Genomic DNA, 23712 nt, shown 5'->3' with positions numbered 1-23712 from the left:
CAGATCAAACCATTGCAGTGAGTGGGGCTGACCAGCATCAGATCATACCATTGCAGTGAGTCCGCACCTTCTGTTTAATGTCTCTAGTTTTAAGTAAGCAGAGATAGTTTAACCTGCTGACAATAGATCACAGTGATGCGTTTACTGAATTTGAGGGCGGCAGTGACTATTAAGGTATCTGGGTGGTAGGTCAACATTGATTAGGTCGGCATGATCGACACCATAAAAATGTCGGTATGTTAAGATGGTCGACACTGGACATGTCGACTCATGAAAAGGTCAACATTACTTCTTTTTTTTCATTGATTTTTAACTTTCTCTGGCTGGGTCCACAGGATTATCCACAGGATAACATTGGGATATTGTCGAGCGACAGCGAAAATGGCACCAACACGGTCACAAGCTTTCTGGCCTCCCAGGATGCATTGGGGCCTCCACTATATAGTCCCGCCCACTGACTCAGTCAGATCAGTTTTTTGCTTGGTGCGGCAGGAAGCCGCATGGTCACAGGGCTGCTGTGAGAGCAACCTCAAGCTTTTATTATTTTATTTTTATAGACTTACTATAATGTTTTTGAGCGACTTATCTTAACAGAGTCTTAAACGCATACTAGAAAGAGTCGCTCCAACAACTCCCCACCGGGTCGCAACAACGCTTACCTTCGGGTATCAGTGCTGTTTCGACGGGCGTCTGTGTCGGATGTTCTAGCAGGTCCAGCAGACGTAACCAGGCTGTGGCCGGAGCATGGGGAGACGGTGAGTCTATGGACTTCCTCTTACTAGAGGGGTCAGGACACAGCTACACTGATTTGGTGGAGACTACAAACAGTGTGTTGATGCACCGAACATCTAGAGTGCGACAGCGCTACGCTCCGGGGATCATAGGCGCCAGGACTAGGTAGAGGCCGCGATCCTGGGAGTTTAAGTCAACAGGGGGATTCAGACGCTCTCCTGGCCGTCCCTCCTCCGAGTTCATGGCCAGTTCCCGCGTGTTTCTCGTTTCATGAACTAAATAATAATAATAATAATAATAATTTTATTTATATAGCGCTCTTTCTCCAACAGGACTCAAGGCGCTTTACAGACATCAAAAACAATGCACATGATACAGAGGATTTGAGTAATACAACAATAGACAAGCAACACAGACATAAAAGAAAAATCTTAAGTCCACAGAAAGCATAATGCAGGATTGGTGAAGGCATTTTGGGTAATAACTTCCAAGGGTTGTGTATTCCACCCTTATAGGTACCAAGTGCAGCAGCCATCTTGGGCGCTAAGCGTAGGATTACCCAGGTGGAATAGTCTACCCCTAGAAGAGATGACACAAAATGGGGGTGATTTCAGAGTCCTACAGTTTAGAGTAGGGTTCCAACAAAACCACAAGGTCCATGTATTTTTTCATCCCATCCACAAGTGTACCATATGGGGCAGCCATGTTGGGCGCACTTTGAAGGTTACACTGTGGGAGGTGAGCCATGCAAGGGCCAAGTTCATATATGGGAAAACTGATGCTTAAGTAATAGGATGATGTACCCTGCATGTAGGGCACAATGGAAAGGTGTGCAATCAGTGGAGGTAAACATTACAGGAAAACACATGGTGGGTTGGAAGCGAGCAATGGAGAGAAAAAAAAAAAAAAAAAAAAAGACACAATAGCAGGTAACTAGTGGCAGAAGTAGGATTGGGATAACATTTTGATCAGATCTTAGTTCGGTTGGGTATGAGAATGAGGGGGGCATACTCAGACGCAATGGGGATGTCCCTGCTGATCCCGGTCCTGGTGCTCTTCCCCCACAGTTCCCTGTTCATCTTGATGGTTAGGCCCAGGGACAGACTTGATGTTCTCAGACAGAGAGGTTGTAAGCATGGTCTTGGTGTTCTCATGTTTGAGGCGAGGAGAGGCCACATAAAGTTCCAGAGTTTTTAGGTTGTAATGCAGGCCTTTTGTTAATTTGTAAGTTTGTTTGCCTTCTGTTTTCCTTCGGTTTAACACAGGTATAACACTGCTATTGATATTAGCTGCCACTTAATAACTAGCCACTTTACACACTAGTCACTGCAACGTCCTTATAGGCCTGACGTCCTATACTATACTGGTTAAGTAAGTCTACAAACACATGCTCTTTGTGATTACACCCCCTCCCCCACACAGCAACCCTCAACCAAAAGGTGATAATCAACTACCAACTGTGAGATCACTAAGCCCCAGTCAATCACAAGGTTTTTGCTGACTACAGATATTAATCCACTTAACAATTTACCAAATATATCTTTTTAGCAATAAACACACAGTGATCAGCTCTCTGCTGTAGTTACCAAATATATCTTTTTAGCAATAAACACACAGTGATCAGCTCTCTGCTGTAGTTACCAAATATATCTTTTTAGCAATAAACACACAGTGATCAGCTCTCTGCTGTAGTTACCAAATATATCTTTTTAGCAATAAACACACAGTGATCAGCTCTCTGCTGTAGTTACCAAATATATCTTTTTAGCAATAAACACACAGTGATCAGCTCTCTGCTGTAGTTACCAAATATATCTTTTTAGCAATAAACACACAGTGATCAGCTCTCTGCTGTAGTTACCAAATATATCTTTTTAGCAATAAACACACAGTGATCAGCTCTCTGCTGTAGTTACCTGTTGGTGAAAAGGAGAGACAGGAGTCAATTCCAAATATCAGTTGAAGATGCAACCAATGAAACACAGGTATAACACTGCTATTGATATTAGCTGCCACTTAATAACTAGCCACTTTACACACTAGTCACTGCAACGTCCTTATAGGCCTGACGTCCTATACTATACTCTAAATGACTATAAATGACCTCACTTCCGCCTCAGACGCTACCACGAGGGTACTCGGTCGCAGCTTAGACGCTGCGGTTGTGTACACTGGAGATAAACCCGCCAGACCGAGTCGCAGGCCTTAGCGTCTGCATACACGTGGAAGTCGCTCAGCGTCCGTTGGTGAGTGTCCGTTATCAGTTATCAAGAGCGGCAGTGTACACCAGTAGCGTCTGAATCCACTCAGCGTCTTACGAACGTATTTGCTTGGATATGGAAGTGTGGTGAGTCTCCCTGTATCCCGCTCTCCAGAGGCAGGGTATACAGTACTAAAAATTCTCTCTACTTCTTAGTATGCATTGTTAATTTTTAGTACCTATTGCATATGAGACCTGTATATTACTGTGTTTTCTGCATGCTATGTTGAAAAAAGAACCAGTTTAAAACAGAAGTACAATTTTCCTACTTATGTATAAGTTGTTATGGAGGTTGTATTCTCATATGACAATGTCTAATGCTTTAACATGTGACTGACTGCTAGTATGTGTGCTGACTTTTCTGTGTAATGTCAGTCCTGTTCGGACCCTCAAATCAGGTGCACTGTGGTCAGATTAATCTCACCTCTATATACTGATATATAGGGTGATTATCAGTCACAAATTGTGTAGTCAATAACAGGTTAATACCATGTCTGTGAGCGGCAAAAGTGATGAGGAGAATTTATCAAGCACTCCTACAGCCCTAACATGCTTATCTTGTAAGTCAGGGGTAATTGATATGAATCAATTGGTCACTTATGAGGGTTTGTGTGCAAACTGTTTCGCTTTTCAGCGAAGTAAAAAACAGGAGTTGGTTCAACCACCAACAGAGCCATCATGGAATATGTTCGCAAAGACTCTGTCTTCAATAGCGGACAGGTTAGCTCCGGTAGCACCACCTCAAGGGTTAGGTTACACTATGAACCCATATATGCAGCTCCCTTCCTATGGTTTGGTTCCAGTAGCTTCTACAAGCAACCAAGGGGCAGGTAAGACTAAGACAGATGCGTCTGTGTGGCAGACTGCACAAGATGATACATATGATGATGATACAATAGATTCAACTCCGTATGATGATCAGTCGCAGAGCTTTAGTTCAGAAGATGTAGCTGAACTTATTAATGCTGTAAAAGCTGTTCTCTCGTTAGAAGAGCCAGCCAAGACAGTGTTAAAAGCAAAAGCACCTGTATTTAAAAGAACAAAATCAGTGAAAGCTGAATTCCCAGCGTCAGATGAGCTGACGGAAATGATGGAGGAGTCTTGGGCAGCGCCCAGTAAAAAGTATAAGATTCCTAAGAGATGGGATTCTTATTATCCATTTCCTGCTGTGGATTGTTCGAAAAGAGAAGTTCCTCCAAAAGTAGATGCACATGTTCTGCGACTCGTGCATAAATCTGCTTTACCACTGTCATCTACCTCATTGAATGATGTCACAGACAGAAGGGTAGAGAGCCTGTTGAAAAATATTTTTTCTCTTGTAGGAGGAGTGGTAAGACCTGCTATGGCTTCGGCCTGGGTAGCAAAGGCAATGGTGGAATGGATAGAGGAACTAGAGAATGACATCCCTTCTACTAGGGAGCAAGAGGATCGTTTTTGCCGTTTAAGACAATCTGCCCAGTATTTGGAAGAAGCAGCAATTGATGTAGGCACAGTTGCTTCTAAAGCTTCAGCCTTGACAGTAGTCGCTCGCAGAGCAGTTTGGCTACGGACCTGGAAGGCAGATGCGGAGTCCAAGAAAGAATTGGAAGCATTGTCTTTTGTCGGTAATATATTATTTGGAAAACCTTTATCGGATATCCTAGAATCAGAGGCTGAATCGAAAAAGGTCAGATTTCCGGCTGCTTATAACCCTAAGTCCAAGGGTTTAAAATTTCGCTCATTTCGTTGGCAAAGCAAAGCGAAAGCTAAAGAGGAGTCTAAGCAACCCCAGTTTAAATCCAGGGGTAGGAAGCAGTGGGCTAGCAAAAAGCCAGCTTCCAAACCTGAACAGAAACCGTCAGCCTGAAGAGACGGGCCTCCGCCTGGAGGATTCCAGGGTTGGGGGCCGACTCCTTCTTTTTGCACACATATGGCAACAGTCAACAGCAGATGCTTGGGTGCAGAAGGTAGTATCTCAGGGGTATGGGTTCCCATTCAGGAGGCAGCCTCCTCAAAGATTTTTTTGCACCAGCCCGTCTCGTATAGAGTCGAAGGCCAATGCCCTGCAAGAAGCAGTCCAAAAATTACTGCAGTCAGGTGTGATTGTCCCAGTACCTCCATCACAAAGGGGACAGGGGTTTTACTCCAATCTATTTCTAATCCAGAAACCAAATGGGTCATACCGACCAATTCTAAATCTGAAAATGTTGAACAAGTACATATGGATCCCGAAGTTCCACATGGAGACGTCACGCTCCATAATGTTGGCTATGGAACCAGGAGATTACATGGTATCTCTGGATGTACGGGATGCTTACCTACATGTGCCTATAGCACTATCACATCAGTGTTACCTCAGGTTTGCCATCCTCCAGGAACATTTCCAGTTCCAAGCTCTGCCGTTCGGGCTAGCTACAGCACCCAGGGTGTTTACCAAGATCATGGTGGTTATGGCAGCTTGTCTGCGCAAACAGGGGATAAGAATATTCCCATACCTCGACGACCTGTTAATCTTAGCACAGTCGCAGGATTTACTGTTGAGCCATCTTCAACAGACGATAGTTTGTTTACAGAGACACGGGTGGCTCATAAATTGGGAAAAGTCGTCCCTGAATCCGTCACAGCGGATGGTTCATTTGGGGGCCATATTGGATTCAGACCTACAGAAAGTTCTCTTGCCAGAGAAAAAGATAGTCAAGGTGCAGGTCATGGCTCAGGAAGCGTTGCAAGCCCAGACAATGTCAGTCCATGCAGCAATGTGACTGTTGGGTCTGATGGTATCAACCTTCGACATGGTGGAATATGCGCAATTCCACTCCAGACCGTTGCAGCACCTTATTCTGACCAAATGGAATGGAAATCATCAGACGATAAAGAAGTAGATGATAAAGATTCCAGTAAATGTAAAAAGGTCTCTAGCGTGGTGGCTACAGACAGACCATTTAAACAAGGGGAGACCCTTTTGGATAAAAGAGTGGCAAGTCCTGACAACAGATGCCAGCCTGCAGGGCTGGGGGGCGGTACTCGGAAGCCTATGGTTCCAAGGAAAGTGGACCGCAAGGGAAAGTCGCCTGCCAATAAATCTGTTAGAAATAAGGGCCATTTACTTGGCTTGGTTCAGGCAAAGGACAATCAAAAAGGAAGACCAGTCCAGATCCGCTCAGACAATGCGACGGCAGTAGCATACCTCAATCATCAAGGAGGAACTCACTGCAAGAGTCTGATGGAGGAAGTAACTCCCATTCTAGAATGGGCAGAACTCCATCTTCCGGCATTGTCAGCAGTATTTTTCCCGGGTGTACTAAATTGGGAAGCGGATTTTCTCAGTCGGCACACCATTCAGGAAACCGAATGGGCACTACACCCAGAAGTGTTTCAGACACTGGTGAACAGATGGGGTCTACCGGAGATAGACCTTATGGCGTCGCATCTAAACAACAAAGTTCCGAGGTACGGATCGAGAACAAGGGAACCAGGAGCGGTCCTGGTAGACGCACTGTCAGTAGAATGGAGGTTTCAGCTAGCATATCTGTTCCCTCCAATATCTCTATTACCCAGAGTAGTGAGAAAGATAAATCAGGCAAAAGGAGCGATCATTCTAATAGCTCCAGCTTGGCCAAGAAGGCATTGGTACACAGATCTGTTGAGAATGTCCGTGGGAGCACCGATACTGCTCCCTCAACGTCAAGATCTGCTAATGCAGGGTCCTTGTTGTCACAGTCATCTGGATCGCCTGTCTTTGACGGCGTGGCTGTTGAAACCTCTATCTTAGAGGCTAAAGGTTTTTCGAAACAAGTAATCCAAACTATGCTTAGAGCAAGAAAGCCTACTTCGGCTCGTGTGTATTCATTGGTGTACTGGAAAAAATTTCAATCCGAGATCTTTTAAAGTAGCTAGGATTTTGGATTTCCTTCAGGCAGGATTGGATAAAGGGGAGAAGCGTCGCTGGACGTGGTCCAGGCTTTAAGAATCTACATAGATCGTACTAGTGCCATCAGGAAAACAGATTCTCTCTTCATCCTCTACGGATTCCATAGAAGAGGATGGCCTGCTAGTAAACAGACGCTGGCGAGATGGCTCCGTATGGTAATATCAGAAGCTTATTCTCATGCAGATCTCCCTATTCCGGCTAATGTCTCTGCACACTCTACACGTAAGGTAGGTCCTTCTTGGGCAGCACAACAGGGTGCTTCAGCAGAACAGATATGTAGGGCAGCCACATGGTCTTCCATAAACACATTCATTAGACATTATGCTTTGGATACTTTTGCCTCTCATGACGCAGACTTCGGGCGAAAGGTCCTCCTGTGCAATCGGGAGCGTCCCCACCACTAAAATGGCTTTGGGAATCCCAATGTTATCCTGTGGACCCAGCCAGAGAAATATACGTTATGGTAAGAACTTACCGTTGATAACGTGATTTCTCTTATGTCCACAGGTATCCACAGGAATCCCACCCTGACGCATCTGATTTGAGGATCTAGACAATCCCTAAAACCTCTCCCTTCTTGTATGGAAGGGTGTGCATGTGTGTTCTTATCGCCTAAACAGGTCTCTGCCTGATGTTCCTGCCTAAAATCGCTGTGGAAAGAACTGATCTGACTGAGTCAGTGGGCGGGACTATATAGTGGAGGCCCCAATGCATCCTGGGAGGCCAGAAAGCTCGTGACCGTGTTGGTGCCATTTTCGCTGTCGCTCGACAATATCCCAATGTTATCCTGTGGATACCTGTGGACATAAGAGAAATCACGTTATCAACGGTAAGTTCTTACCATAACGTATATTTTTCATACTTTACCATCCATGTGGACTACGATTGGGAATAGTAACCTGCAGCATTCAAGGGGGCGTGTTGACCATTTTCATGTGTCGACCATGTCATTGTTGACCAATAGTGGTCAGCCGAAGTCAGGTTGACCGATTGAGCCATAACCGATTTATTAATGAGCACAGGGCTGCCAATAAAGCTCAGTGAAACCATAACATGGGTAAGGTGGATAGTGAGAAGAGTTTTTAAATGACACCACTGACATGAGTTGAATGTATTCCCTTACCCAGACCCTTCTTATTATGATTTAACCAATTAACATTTTGTCTCATGTCTTTGCAGTATTAGCATTACTACCTCTTGTTACCCCGTCCCTTCCATCTGTTTCCGGGACCCAGTCAATGACTGGTTTGACAGCCTGGCTGAGTGTTTACATTGGAATGTCCGCAAGAAACAAAACCATTTCACAGGCGATGAGGAAGAGGAGTACTAGAAGTGACCATGTATCAGAGACTTAAGTGCTGAGGCCGTACCTTTTTCCATATACGGCAATCTATTTCCTTCAAATATGTGTCCTGGGCAATAGACCAAAACAGACGGACATGCTTTCACGAGCTACCAGCTGCAAAGTACTCTTCCACCGACAACCAGCTTCCTATTTATCAAACTATACTGATCTCTTAGTATTTTAAGACAGAAGTTTATATGTGTGTTTCTTATGAATGAAACAAAAAAAAAAAGATTTACAAAAAACTAGCTGTTTGCTGTTAGTAAGGCCTGCATTGTATTGTCATTTATCAGTACAACGTAAGCCAATACTGACATCAAAACGGTTATAAAGAGTTGTTTACATTTTATAATAAATTGCCCCATGCCTGATAAATACTATACAATTAGTATAGAATATATCCAGAGGTTATTTTGTGAAATCTGTGATTTACATATTGTACATTTATTGAAAATACCAGGCAAGACCCTTCCTCATTCCTTATATCCCCCATTCTCCTATTGTGCAACCCATGTCCTGATTGTGTCTGTTACTGGAGACTAATTAATACATCCCAAATCATCAGATCTGCTCAATGGTGCTGGAAAAACAGTAACAGCTGTTACCTTATCAGCGATGCCAGAAAGACTGCCATACTTTTGTGAGTTATCAGTCTCAACGTGTACAGTCTGGTGGAGCAGAAGCTCATACTGTCTCCATAAAATGAATCCTCACATGAAATAGTAGCCTGTTAACACATTATAACATTGATCACTCTTGCACAGCACTTCCTATCTTGTTAATTGCAGTTTAATCTTTTTCATTTGGCAACCAAATGTAAATGTGTTTTCTACTCCGGGTAATTTAAAGCAACACTATCACCTAAAGTGGTAACAACAAATGATGTTCACTGCATAATAGTTGCAGAATGGGGACGTCAGCAGGAGCACCAATGACAGCCTACAGTAGCGCAATTGTAGCTTTTTATTTGTCCTCCCACCTTGTTGTGAGACTAACTATGGAACCTGGGGAGTGCTGAGCTTATATAATGATCTGCCCTCAGTCTGAAAGGGGCCAGTTAAACTAATCCGGGTCGAGTGACCTGGTATTTCAACTCTGATAACGACCAGGGTTTAACACTGCTTCAACCAGGGTCACGGTACATGTGAACAGGTAAGCCGGGTCAATGCAACTTAGCACCTGTGCACACTATAGAAAGAGGCTGCGCTTGGAGATTGTCTTATCTCCAAGCGCCACCTCCGCACGCGTCACCAGTGACCTCACCAACCCAGCAATATGCTGGGTCCATCCATGGTCTGAAAGGTGTCTCTTGCCGGGATGCACCTGGGATGTATCAGTGTACAAATCCCAGTTGCGACCTGATATAGGTGGTCTGAATGCTGGTGGATGGGATGCCAGCGGCCTTATGCCTGAACCTGCATCCTGATGCACAGAATCCCTTCCCACAGGTTAACCCTTGCAGCCTAACCCTCCCCGGTGGTACCTAAATCTAACTCTTAACCCTAACTCTCCCCAAAGGTCCCTAACCCTCACTTCCCCACAGCCTAACCCCCCACCCCCATGCCCCTGCGGCTAAAATCTAGGGGACCCCAGCATATTTATGTTTGGGATGTAGGCGGCCGGGTTTCCGGTGTCGTTACTCCAAGTGTTGTCGGAATTCCGACTCCAGGATTTTAGCCGCGTTGGGACTCTGGCGCCATTATTTTGAGCGCTGGCATCCTGACCGCAACCCCTAAATACATACTGTATATTACCATGTGGAAAATACAATTTTTTTTTTAAAAGGACATTGAAGAGACACACAAAATGCTATAAATCACTGTTAATTTTCACATGTACAAGATGCTTTGTTGAAAAATCGCCCCACAAATCTAAGCACTTTATTCTTTTCTGTAATAATTTGGCAACCATTGACAGACTGATTTATGTTGCATAGTTGTTAGTGTTCACTTATAAAGGGATGCATTTATCATCCTAAAGCATAACAGTGTGTTCTTTCTTTATTCAGCTAAAGTTTAGTTCAAGTGGAGCTGCAGCTGTAACCTTAGAGACGATGTGGACCTGTGCATAGAGCTGAGTAAAACCTTCATTTTGGGGTGATTCAGTTCAGCGCTGGAGGTTTGCACCATGGCCCTCATTCCGAGCTGATCGCATGGTAGAAGTTTTTTTGCAGCCGTGCGATCAGATAGTCGCCGCCTATGGTGGAGTGTATTTTACCATAGCAAGTGTGCGATCGCTTGTGTAGGGGAGCTGTGCAAAAAGTTTTGTGCAGTTTTTGAGTAGCTCTGAACTTACTCAGCCACTGCGATCACTTCAGCCTGTCAGGTCCCGGAAATTGACGTCAGATACCCACCCTGCAAACGCCTGCGTTTTCCACGGCACTCCCAGAAAACGGTCAGTCCAGAAACGCCTTCTTGCTGTCGATCACCTTGCGATCGCGTTCTTTGGAAGGACCCACGCAGCCCGGCGTTTCCCATCACGGCACATGCACAGTTCAGACCCGATTGCAACGCTGCGAAAAACTGCAGCGTGCGATCGGGTCAGAATGACCCCCTATATGCTCTGCTGCAGACTTTCAGAAATTACAATACATAAAATATTGCTTATTTTTGCTCGAATTAGGTGCAAGCACAATTAAGCTATGACTCTCAACGTTATTATCCTGTGGAGTGCCATGGTGTGAGGCTCTTACGGGACCTGGCGCTGAATTTTAATAGCTTTTCCTGAATACATGAACCTAATTCATTTTCATATGCATAAAAAATAAACACATTGTGTGTTAAATAATAGCATCCCTTTAAAGATCACTAATGTGCACATAAACTGTTCTGTTAACTGTATTCTAAATGTTGGTGTTTGACAGTCATGGTCTTCAGAACATTAGTTATGTGTGTGTGTGTGTGTATATATATATATATATATATATATATATATATATATATATATATATATATATATATATATATATTATATACACACACATCTCCATGAACTGTCAGTTCTGTCATGTTGCCAAATGTTACATTGCTCTAAATGACTTAGCATCTTCTCCGATATACTATTTATATAAGAACCCCAGAACACACACAACCAATCCTGTGCAGGAGTGTTCAGTGTTACAGCGTCAATGTACTCATATTTCTGTTTTATTTATTTTCGTTAAAATACATATCCATAACTAAACTGTTTTCTTTGTATACAAATTCTGTTGTATTGTGCAATTTCGTACTTTGCTTACTTGCATAAAATTTGCATAAATTTCTACAGACATTTCGGATATTTTCTATTCTTGATCTTCACTAATGAAATTAATATAATGTTAAACTCCACTGTATGTATTGTTAAAAAAAAAAAAAAATAAGACAGCAATTGCAGCTCTAAATATTATTTTCATTATTATTTATCAATAGAGCTTACAATCTATACCAAACACACACACACACACACTTGCTAATATGCGTGTGGTGGAAATCTGAGGTCCCACAGGACACCCACCCATACAGAGAACATACAGACTCCACACAGATTAGACCCTGTTCGGAATCGGACCACTGTGCTACTGATCACTTTATTGCCATTATGTGTGAGCCATTTCCTGAAGGAAGCCAATGTTGGGTTAGAACTTTTCATAAATGGATGAAGTTGAATAGAATATTCTGTTGGTTCTTATTGGCGCTTCAGGGGCCCGGAATTGTAGAAAAGCTATCCTATTGGTTCTGTTAGGGAACATAGAGAGACATACAAATGTAGAGCTAATTTCAGTGGGACAGTGAGTGGTTTCTACAGTAAAGTGTGTCCTGGCTTTCCCATTCCTAAGAAATGTGAAGAAGTTGGTTATAGATTATGATGTTACATCGCTTACAGACCAGTCTATAGCTGGAGTCATACCATGGACAAATATGATTTATCTGTTATTAAACTATAGCATTTATTTGGGTAATATTCGGCAGGTGTGAAGTTCAATGGTGCAAGGAAAAGACCTATTCCGCATAAGATTTCTCTATCGTCCTAGTGGATGCTGGGGTTCCTGAAAGGACCATGGGGAATAGCGGCTCCGCAGGAGACAGGGCACAAAAAGTAAAGCTTTAGGATCAGGTGGTGTGCACTGGCTCCTCCCCCTATGACCCTCCTCCAAGCCAGTTAGATTTTGTGCCCGGCCGAGAAGGGTGCAATCTAGGTGGCTCTCCTAGAGAGCTGCTTAGGAAAGTTTAGCTTAGGTTTTTTATTTTACAGTGAGTCCTGCTGGCAACAGGATCACTGCAACGAGGGACTTAGGGGAGAAGAAGTGAACTCACCTGCGTGCAGGATGGATTGGCTTCTTGGCTACTGGACATCAGCTCCAGAGGGACGATCACAGGTACAGCCTGGATGGTCACCGGAGCCTTGCCGCCGGCCCCCTTGCAGATGCTGAAGTAAGAAGAGGTCCAGAATCGGCGGCAGAAGACTCCTCAGTCTTCTAAAGGTAGCGCACAGCACTGCAGCTGTGCGCCATTTTCCTCTCAGCACACTTCACACGGCAGTCACTGAGGGTGCAGGGCGCTGGGAGGGGGGCGCCCTGGGAGGCAAATGAATACCTATTTTGGCTAAAAATACCTCACATATAGCCTCCGGAGGCTATATGGAGATATTTAACCCCTGCCAGAATCCGTTAAGAGCGGGAGACGAGGCCGCCCGAAAAAGGGGCGGGGCCTATCTCCTCAGCACACAGCGCCATTTTCCCTCACAGAAAGGCTGGAGGGAAGGCTCCCAGGCTCTCCCCTGCACTGCACTACAGAAACAGGGTTAAAACAGAGAGGGGGGGCACTAATTTGGCGATATGCTTATATATATATTAAGATGCTATAAGGGAAAACACTTATATAAGGTTGTCCCTATATAATTATAGCGTTTTTGGTGTGTGCTGGCAAACTCTCCCTCTGTCTCTCCAAAGGGCTAGTGGGTCCTGTCCTCTATCAGAGCATTCCCTGTGTGTGTGCTGTGTGTCGGTACGTGTGTGTCGACAGGTAGGAGGACGATGTTGGTGAGGAGGCGGAGCAATTGCCTGTAATGGTGATGTCACTCTCTAGGGAGTCGACACCGGAATGGATGGCTTATTTAGGAAATTACGTGATAATGTCAACACGCTGCAAGGTCGGTTGACGACATGAGACGGCCGACAAACAATTAGTACGGTCCAGACGTCTCAAAAACACCGTCAAGGGTTTTTAAAACGCCCGTTTACTTTAGTCGGTCGACACAGACACAGACAGGGACACTGAATCCAGTGTCGACGGTGAATAAACAAACGTATTCCTTATTAGGGCCACACGTTAAAGGCAATGAAGGAGGTGTTACGTATTTCTGATACTACAAGTACCACAAAAGAGGGTATTATGTGGGATGTGAAAAAACTACCATAGTTTTTCCTGAATCAGATAAATTAAATAAAGTGTGTGATGATGCGTGGGTTCCCCCCGATAGAAAATTATGGGCGGTATACCCTTTCCCGCCAGAAGTTAGGGCGCGTTGGGAAACACCCCTTAAGGTGGATAAGGCGCTCACACGCTTATCAAAACAAGTGGCGGTACCGTCTATAGATAGGGCCGTCCTCAAGGACCAGCTGACAAGGCTGGAAAATATAATAAAAAGTATATACACACATACTGGTGTTATACTGCGGCCAGCGATCGCCTCAGCCTGGATGTGCAGAGCTAGGGTGGCTTGGTCGGATTCCCTGACTAAAAATATTGATACCCTTGACAGGGACAGTATTTTATTGACTATAGAGCATTTCTATATATGCGAGATGCACAGAGGGATATTTGCACTCTGGCATCATGAATAAACGCGATGTCCATAACTGCCAGAAGATGTTATGGACACGACAGTGGTCAGGTGATGCAGATTCCAAACGGCACAGTATGGCCGTATAAAGGAAGAGGACTTGTTTGGGGTCGGTCCATCGGACCTGGTGGTCACGGCAACTGCTGGAAAATCCACCGTTTTTTACCCTAAGTCACATCTCTGCAGAAAAAGACACCGTCTTTTCAGCCTCAGGCCTCTCGTCCCTATAAGATCATATCTGCCCAGGGATAGAGGAAAGGGAAGAAGACTGCAACAGGCAGCCTATTCCCAGGAACAGAAGCGTTCCACCGCGTCTGACAAGTTCTCAGCATGGTGCTGAGACCGTACAGGACCCCTGGATCCTACATGTAGTATCCCGGGGGTACAGATGGGAATGTCGAGACGTTTCCCCTTCGCAGGCTCCTGAAGTCTGCTTTACCAAGTCTCCCTCCGACAAGGAGGTAGTATGGGAAAAAATTCACAAGCTGTGTTCCCAGCAGGTGACAATTAAATTACCCCTCCTACTACAGAAAAGGGGTATTATTCCACACTATATTGTGGTACTGAAGCCAGAAGGCTAGGTGAGACTTATTCTAAAAAAAAAAAAAAAAAAAATTTTTTTTGAACACTTACAAAGGTTCAAATTAAGATGAAGTCACTCAGAGCAGTGATAACGAACCAGGAAGAAGGGGACTATATAGTGTCCCGGGACATCAGGGATGCTTACCTCTATGTCCCAAATTTGCCCTTCTCACTAAGGGTACCTCAGGTTCGTGGTGCAGAACTGTCACTATCAGTTTCAGACGCTGCCGTTTGGATTGTCCACGGCACCCCGGGGTCTTTACCAAGGTAATGGCCGAATTGATGATTCTTCTTCGAAGAAAAGGCGTCTTAATTATCCCTTACTTGGACGATCTCCTGATAGGGGCATAGTCCAGGGAACAGTTGGAGGTCGGAGTAGCACTATCTCGGATACTGCTACAATCAGCACGGGTGGATTCTAAATATTCCAAAATCGCAGCTGATCCCGACGACACGTCTGCTGTGCCTAGGGATGATTCTGGACACAGTCCAGAAAAAGGTGTTTCTCCCGGAAGAGAAAGCCAGGGAGTTATCCGAGCAAGTCAGGAACCTCCTAAAAACAGTGCATCATTGCACAAGGGTCCTGGTAAAAATGGTGGCTTCCTACGAAGCAATTCCATTCGGCAGATTTCACGTAAGAACTTTTCAGTGGGATCTGCTGGACAAATGGTCCGGATCGCATCTTCAGATGCATCAGCGGATAACCCAATATCCAAGGACAAGGGTGTCTCTCCTGTGGTGGTTATAGAGTGCTCATCTTCTAGAGGGCCGCAGATTCGGCATTCAGGATTGGATGCTGGTAACCACGGAGCCCAGCCTGAGAGGCTGGGGAGCAGTCACACAAGGGAAAAATTTCCAGGGAGTGTGATCAAGTATGGAGACTTTTCTCCACATAAATATACTGGAGCTAAGGGTAAATTTATAATGCTCTAAGCTTAGCAAGACCTCTGCTTCAAGGTCAGCCGGTATTGATCCAGTGGGAAAAACATCACGGCAGTCGCCCACGTAAACAGACAGGGCGACACAAGAAGCAGGAGGGCAATGGCAGAAACTGCAAGGACTTTTCGCTGGGCGGAAAATCATGTGATAACACTGTCAGCAGTTTTTCATCCCGGGAATGGAAACTGGGAAGCAGACTTCCTCAGCACGACCTCCACCCGGGAGAGTGGAAACTTCATTGAGAAGTTTTTTCCACATGATTGTAAACCGTTGGGAAATACCAAAGGTGGACATGATGGCGTCCCGTCTGAACAAAAAACGGGACAGGTATTGCGCCAGGTCAAGGGACCCTCAGGCAATAGATGTGGACGTTCTGGTAACACCGTGGGTGTACCAGTCGGTGTATGTGTTCCCTCCTCTGCTTCTCATACCTAAGGTGCTGAGAATTATAAGACGTAGAGGAGTAAGAACTATACTCATGGCTCCGGATTGGCCAAGAAGGACTTGGTACCCGGAACTTCAAGAGATGCTTACAGAGGTCTTATGGCCTCTGCCGCTAAGAAGGGACTTGCTTCAGCAAGTACCATGTCTGTTCCAAGACTTACCGCAGCTGCGTTTGTCGGCATGGCGATGGAAAGCCGGATCCTAAGGGAAAAAAGGCATTCCGGAAGAGGTCATTCCTACCCTGGTCAAAGCCAGAAAGGAGGTGACCGCACAACATTATCACCACGTGTGGCGAAAATTTGTTGCGTGGTGTGAGGCCAGGAAGGCCCCACAAAGAAATTTCAACTCGGTCGTTTCCTGCATTTCCTGCAAACAGGAGTGTCTATGGGCCTCAAATTGGGGTCCATTAAGGTTCAAATTCGGCCCTGTAAATTTTCTTCCAGAAAGAATTGGCTTCAGTTCCTGAAGTCCAGAAGTTTGTCAAGGGAGTATTGCATATACAAACCCCTTTTTTGTGCCTCCAGTGGCACTGTGGGATCTCAACGTAGTTCTGGGATTTCTCAAATCACATTGGTTTAAAACCAGTCAAATATGTGGATTTGCAGCATCTCACATAAAAAGTGACCATGCTCTTGGCCCTGGCCTGGACCAGGCGAGTGTCAAATTGGTGGTTTTTTCTCAAAAAAGCCCATATCTGTTTGTCCATTCGGACAGGGCAGAGCTGCGGACTCGTCCCCAGTTCTCTCCCTAAGGTGGTGTCAGTGTTTCACCTGAACCAGCTTATTGTGGTGCCTTGCACCTACTAGGGACTTGGAGGACTCCAAGTTGCTAGAAGTTGTCAGGGCCCTGAAAATATATTCCAGGACAGCTGGAGTCAGAAAATCTGACTCGCTGTTTATACTGTATGCACCCAACAAGTTGGGTGCGCCTGCTTCTAAGCAGTCGATTGCTCGTTGGATTTGTAACACAATTCAACTTGCACATTCTGAGGCAGGCCTGCCACAGTCTAAATCGGTTAAGGCCCATTCCACAAGGAAGGTGGGCTCATCTTGGGCGGCTGCCCGAGAGGTCTCGGCATTACAACTCTGCCGAGCAGCTACGTGGTCAGGGGAGAACACGTTTGTAAAATTCTACAAATTTGATATCCTGGCAAAAGAGGACCTGGAGTTCTCTCATTCGGTGCTGCAGAGTCATCCGCACTCTCCCGCCCGTTTGGGAGCTTTGGTATAATCCCCATGGTCCTTTCAGGAACCCCAGCATCCACTAGGACGATAGAGAAAATAAGAATTTACTTACCGATAATTCTATTTCTCGGAGTCCGTAGTGGATGCTGGGCGCCCATCCCAAGTGCGGATTATCTGCAATACTTGTACATAGTTACAAAAATCGGGTTATTATTGTTGTGAGCCATCTTTTCAGAGGCTCCGCTGTTATCATACTGTTAACTGGGTTTAGATCACAAGTTGTACGGTGTGATTGGTGTGGCTGGTATGAGTCTTACCCGGGATTCAAAATTCCTCCTTTATTGTGTACGCTCGTCCGGGCACAGTACCTAACTGGCTTGGAGGAGGGTCATAGGGGGAGGAGCCAGTGCACACCACCTGATCCTAAAGCTTTACTTTTTGTGCCCTGTCTCCTGCGGAGCCGCTATTCCCCATGGTCCTTTCAGGAACCCCAGCATCCACTACGGACTCCGAGAAATAGAATTATCGGTAAGTAAATTCTTATTTTATAGGGTATCAAACAGTAAATCTGTAAGTAAAGTGTGGTGGAGGGATTTCTAGCACTAGTGCTGCTAAGATAAGTGGTTGTGCAAGTATGGTTGGAATGTGTGGCAGTACTTTCCTTAATGTAGCTTGGTCAGTGGGTCTTCACTGATTCCTGTAAAGTCCTTTTGCGTCTCAGTATGTTGCTCCCCTTATAGCGACCAACGTGTTTCAAGTATATAACTCTTTCTCAAGGCAGTTACAAGCAAACACTAGCAAATTGCGAAGAGGCAAGATACAAAACTCTTATTTAGGGGCACAATTGAATAGAAAATTAGTACACTACTTGCTAAAACATAACTTTCTCTAACGTCCTAGAGGATGCTGGGGACTCCGTAAGGACCATGGGGATAGACTGGCTCCGCAGGAGACATGGGCACTTTAAGAAAGTCTTTAGACCTGGGTGTGCTCTGGCTCCTCCCTCTATGCCCCTCCTCCAGACCTCAGTTTGATACTGTGCCCAGAGGAGCTGGGTGCTTTTCAGTGAGCTCTCCTGAGTTTGCTGATAGAAAGTATTTTGTTAGGTTTTTTATTTTCAGGGAGCTCTGCTGGCAACAGACTCCCTGCATCGAGGGACTGAGGGGGGAGAAGCAGCCCTACTCTCTGAGTGCAGGTCCTGCTTCTTAGGCTACTGGATACCATTAGCTCCAGAGGGATTGGTACGCAGGATCTCACCCTAGCCGTCCGTCCCAGAGCCGCGCCGCCGTCCCCCTCGCAGAGCCGGAAGATAGAAGCCGGGTGAGTATGAGAAGAAAAGAAGGCTTCAGAGGCAGCAGAAGACTTCTTGATCTTCACTGAGGTAACGCACAGCACTGCAGCTGTGCGCCATTGCTCCCACACACCTCACATACTCCGGTCACTGTAACACTGTAACACAGACACCTTGCGGAGCTGTCAACGTTTCAATGCATACAATACATTTTCGTCAGGACAACAAGGCATAAGAAACCAACATACCTAAATAGTCTTCTCCGTCTGTGCATGGCGCCGTCCGCCCGCCGCGTCCCGCTCAGCCGAATGACGTCATCCTCCGACGTCATGACAACCAAACAAGATTCACCATACATCTAGTACAAAAAGAAGGAAATTACATACACACAGTGATCATATAGAAAAATCTAAAAGCACCATACAGAATCGGCTATCTCCGCAAGTCTGTGTACAGTAAATCTATAGCTACTAGGAGATTGCTATACAAAATAAACTTCAATAACTTATATAGTAAATACATAGTACCAATTCCGCAATAGGATCACTTCTCCTTGTTGCAGAGTTGGTCCAACAATCCAGCAAGAGATTTTGGCAGGTATATGTACCAAGACAAGTTTATGACAAAGTACAACAGAAAATCATAAAAGAATATAAATTAATAAACAGTGAAAAACATATGGAGAACATCCAAACTCCACACCTAACAAAAAATATGAAAAAATGAAAAAGACCACAAGGTTATGACTGTAGAACACAGGTATCAGATAAACCCAGATGAATCAAGTAAGATAGACCAACCCATGATGTATCAAATGAAGCAGGCTAGCCCATGATGTTCGTTAAGGCCCCGAGGGGATAACGTATCTAATAAGTGAATCCACTTCGCTTCCCTTTTTAACAAAAGCAGACCTCTATCCCCACCCCGTTTAAGGGGCGGAATGTGGTCTATAATACGGTAACGCAATTGTGCCAAGGAATGGCGTGCTTCAATAAAGTGGCGGGGTACCGGCTGGTCACTTTTACCTGTATTTAAAGCTGCCCTAATGGAGGACCTATGAGCTGCCATTCGCTCTTTGAAGGCACATTCCGTCTTCCCTATATAGTGAAGACCACAAGGGCAGCTGAGTAAATACACCACAAATCTGGTGGTGCATGTCACCCGATGTAGAATCTTGAATTTTTTCCCGGAATAGGGATGATGGAAACTATCCCCCGCAATCATATGGCTGCAAGTTATGCAGCCTAAACATTTGAAGCAGCCCAAACGGGCGGGGTTAAGGAATCCTACATCCCTAACATTACTCAATGGTGGAAACTGTATGTCTGTTTTCATAACAAGGTCTCTAATGTTCCTTCCCCTTTTATAGGCTGGCATAATTCTGGTTTTATTGAGGCTCCTAAGCTGTTTGTCTGATCTGACTATAGGCCATAAGGATTTACTGAGCTTATTGACCTGATTACTTTGGCTGTGAAACTTGTTAACCCAGATCAAGCGATTCTCAGTTTTCTAAACAGCAGGGGTTAGTGCCACAGATCTAGGAATCTTAAGCACCTTAGTCTTAGTTGCCAGAAGATCCTCTAGGGGGTAGCCTCTCCGGTGGAACTTAGTTACCATAGAATCTAATATATTCTCTACCTGGCTCTCCTTATTGATAATTCTGCGCACCCGCAGCATCTGTGAATAGGGAAGGCCCCTTTTAAGGGATACAGGGTGATGGCTCGAAGCCAACAGCATGTTATTCCTGTCGGTAGGCTTCACATAGAGCCCAATGTTAACCTTTCCATCATTGATGGTAATGCGTACGTCCAGAAAATTGACACTATTAGGGTCAATGGTATGGGTAAGCTTTACAGGAGAGTCCGAAGAGTTATGATCTATAATCAAAGACTCAAGATTCTCACGTGGCCCTCCCCATACGACCAATAGATCGTCGATATATCGTACATATAGTACGATCTGTCTGCTGATTCGTGGGCATTTAAAGAACAAGGACTCCTCCACCGCAAACATGTAACTGTTCGCGAATGAAGGGGCCACATTGCTGCCCATGGCACAGCCCTGGAGTTGGAGGTAGTACGCATTATTGAACATGAAATAATTCCGTTGCAGTGTCAGTTCAAGTAAACGCATGAAAAGGTTAACATCTGGACCCTTGTACAATGGATTATCCTCAATGAGTGATCTAACCGCCAATAACCCCTCCAGATGGGGTATGCATGTGTACAAGCTCTTAACGTCAATAGTAGCCAAAAGACAATCAATAGGGATGTCATGGAGCTCATCCAGCCTTTTTAAAAGCATGGTGGTATCCTTCAAGTATGACGCCTTGGCCTGTACACATGGCTGGAGAACATAATCCACATACATGGAAATTTTCTGATACATAGATCCTCTAGCCGATATAATGGGCCTAGCAGGGGGACAGCAAGGATCTTTGTGGAGTTTGGGTAGCGAATAAAGTAATGGTGTTACCGGGAAGGTAGTGGTCAAGGCATCACAGGTAGACTGTAAAATAAACCCATCAGAAACCGCACCCTTCAAAATTAGATCCAATTCTACTTTAAAACGTGAGGTGGGATCCGAAGGAAGTTTACAATAGACACTGCCATCACTCAATTGTTTATCTAGTTCCAAAACATAGTCGGATACATTTTGAATGACTATGGCCCCGCCTTTATCGGCGGGCCTAATAACGATATCATATTTACTGAGTGACTTCAGTGCCTCCCACTCTTCACGTGAAAGATTGGAATGTTTCATAGTAGGATTAGATGTAAGCTGTTGTACAGAGCTATCTAAAGTACGACAAAAGATCTTAATAGATTGATTATGGGAAACAAGATCAAACCTTGATATTTTACGTAATGCCAGAGGGAGATCAACACAAGAATCTGAAGTTATAGACTTATCATTAAAATATTCCTTGAGACGTAGCTGTCTCCCTAACTTAAATACAGGTAAAAGTGACCAGCCGGTACCCCGCCACTTTATTGAAGCACGCCATTCCTTGGCACAATTGTGTTACCGTATTATAGACCACATTCCGCCCCTTAAACGGGGTGGGGATAGAGGTCTGCTTTTGTTAAAAAGGGAAGCGAAGTGGATTCACTTATTAGATACGTTATCCCCTCCGGGCCTTAACGAACATCATGGGCTAGCCTGCTTCATTTGATACATCATGGGTTGGTCTATCTTACTTGATTCATCTGGGTTTATCTGATACCTGTGTTCTACAGTCATAACCTTGTGGTCTTTTTCATTTTTTCATATTTTTTTGTTAGGTGTGAAGTTTGGATGTTCTCCATATGTTTTTCACTGTTTATTAATTTATATTCTTTTATGATTTTCTGTTGTACTTTGTCATAAACTTGCGTTGGTACATATACCTGCCGAAATCTCTTGCTGGATTGTTGGACCAACTCTGCAACAAGGAGAAGTGCTCCTATTGCGGAATTGGTACTATGTATATACTATATAAGTTATTGAAGTTTATTTTGTATAGCAATCTCCTAGTAGCTATAGATTTACTGTACACAGACTTGCGGAGATAGCTGATTCTGTATGGTGCTTTTAGATTTTTCTATATGATCACTGTGTGTATGTAATTTCCTTCTTTTTGTACTAGATGTATGGTGAATCTTGTCTGGTTGTCATGACGCCGGCGCCTGCGGATGACGTCATTCGGCTGAGCGGGACGCGGCGGGCGGACAGCGCCATGCACAGACGGAGAAGACTATTTAGGTATGTTGGTTTCTTATGCCTTGTTGTCCTGACGAAAATGTATTGTATGCATTGAAACATTGACAGCTCCGCAAGGTGTCTGTGTTTCTTTCTTCTCGCCGTGAGTGCCGCCTGACTGCTGTTATACATTTGGAGGGGGATTGTCCCTTTTCCCTGTGGAGGGCACCGGCATTACTGATTATACTTCGAGTTAATGGAGTGCCGCCTGACATGCAGGGTATATATATATATATATATATATATATATATATATATAGTCCCTCTATTGCTGAATAAGCAAATGGCACGTCACTCCAGGTTACTGGAAAAAGGGTTTTAATGGTCCATGACAAATTCCATGGTCAAGCAATGGTTAAATATGCAGCATGGCAAATACTCAATGGCTCGTTTCAAGACCTAGTCTCGTCTTCAGGATATATTGCCGCTGCTTGTGTGCTACATGGCTGAAAAGAGCATTAAATGCTTTCCGCAGCACAACACGGGCACCCAGGTCACTGCTTTTCCTCATATCAGGAGTGCCGGATAATTTAAAGATACATATATATATATATATATATATATATATATATATATATATATATATATATATATATATATATACATATATAAAAAATATGCTGTCTTATAGACCTATAAAACATGCCCAAAGAGACATTAGTCTACTGGGTTCTAGAGTCAACGCTATGTCGATTTCTGCTAGACGTGTCCTGTGGAACATGCAATGGACAGGTGATGCCGACTAAAAGAGGCATATGGAAGGTTTGCCTTACAAGGCTGAGGAATTGTGTGGAGAAGGCCTCTCGGACCTGGTCTCCACAGCTATAGCTGGTAATTCTGATCTTTTGCTTATATTCCCACACAGCCTAAGAAAGCACGACATTATCAAATGCAGTCCTTTCGGTCGCAGAATAACAAGAAAGTACGAGGAGCGTCCTTTCTTACCAGAGGTAAGGGCACAGGGCACAGCTAGTTCCCAGGAACAGAAGTCCTCCCCGGCCTCTACTACATCCACCGCATGACGCTGGAGCTCCGCTAAGGGAGTCCGTCCCAGTGGGAGCACGTCTTCGACTCTTCAGCCACATCTGAGTTCACTCACAGGTGGATCCCGGGGCAATAAAAATTGTTTATCAGGGTCACAAGCTGGAATTCGAAAGGTGCCTCCTCGCCGGTTTTTCCTTATCGGACCTACCGGCTTCGCCCCCAGAAAGGGAGATAATATTAAATACAATTCACACATTGTATCTCCAACAGGTGGTGCTCAAGGTTCCCCTCCTGCAACAAGGAAGGCGATATGACTCAACCTTGGCTGTAGTCCCGAAACCGTACGGTTCGGTCAGACCTATTTTAAAATTAAAATCTCTGAACCTATACGGGAAAAGGTTCAAATTTAAAGTGGGATCGCCCAGAGCGATCATCGCCAGCCTGGAAGGGGGGGATTTGATGGTGTATTGAGACATA

The 23712-nt window shown here is 44.7% G+C and overlaps 1 protein-coding gene across 6 annotated transcripts in view; it reads left to right on the top strand.

The window, feature by feature from the left end:
- Nucleotides 1-11520, top strand: part of NADK (NAD kinase) — a 171656-nt gene extending 160136 nt beyond the window's left edge. For all 6 annotated transcript variants that reach the window (XM_063943045.1, XM_063943043.1, XM_063943044.1 and 3 more), the window contains one exon: nt 8082-11520. In XM_063943045.1, coding sequence (XP_063799115.1) covers nt 8082-8232 — 151 coding nt within the window. In that variant the 3' untranslated portion in view covers nt 8233-11520. The remainder of the gene's footprint in view (nt 1-8081) is intronic.
- The last annotated feature ends 12192 nt before the right edge of the window (nt 11521-23712 follow it).

Source organism: Pseudophryne corroboree, chromosome 10 (genome assembly GCF_028390025.1).
Source record: "Pseudophryne corroboree isolate aPseCor3 chromosome 10, aPseCor3.hap2, whole genome shotgun sequence".
NCBI classification, from domain to species: Eukaryota; Metazoa; Chordata; class Amphibia; order Anura; family Myobatrachidae; genus Pseudophryne; species Pseudophryne corroboree.
This window is presented reverse-complemented; position numbering and strand designations above follow the sequence as displayed.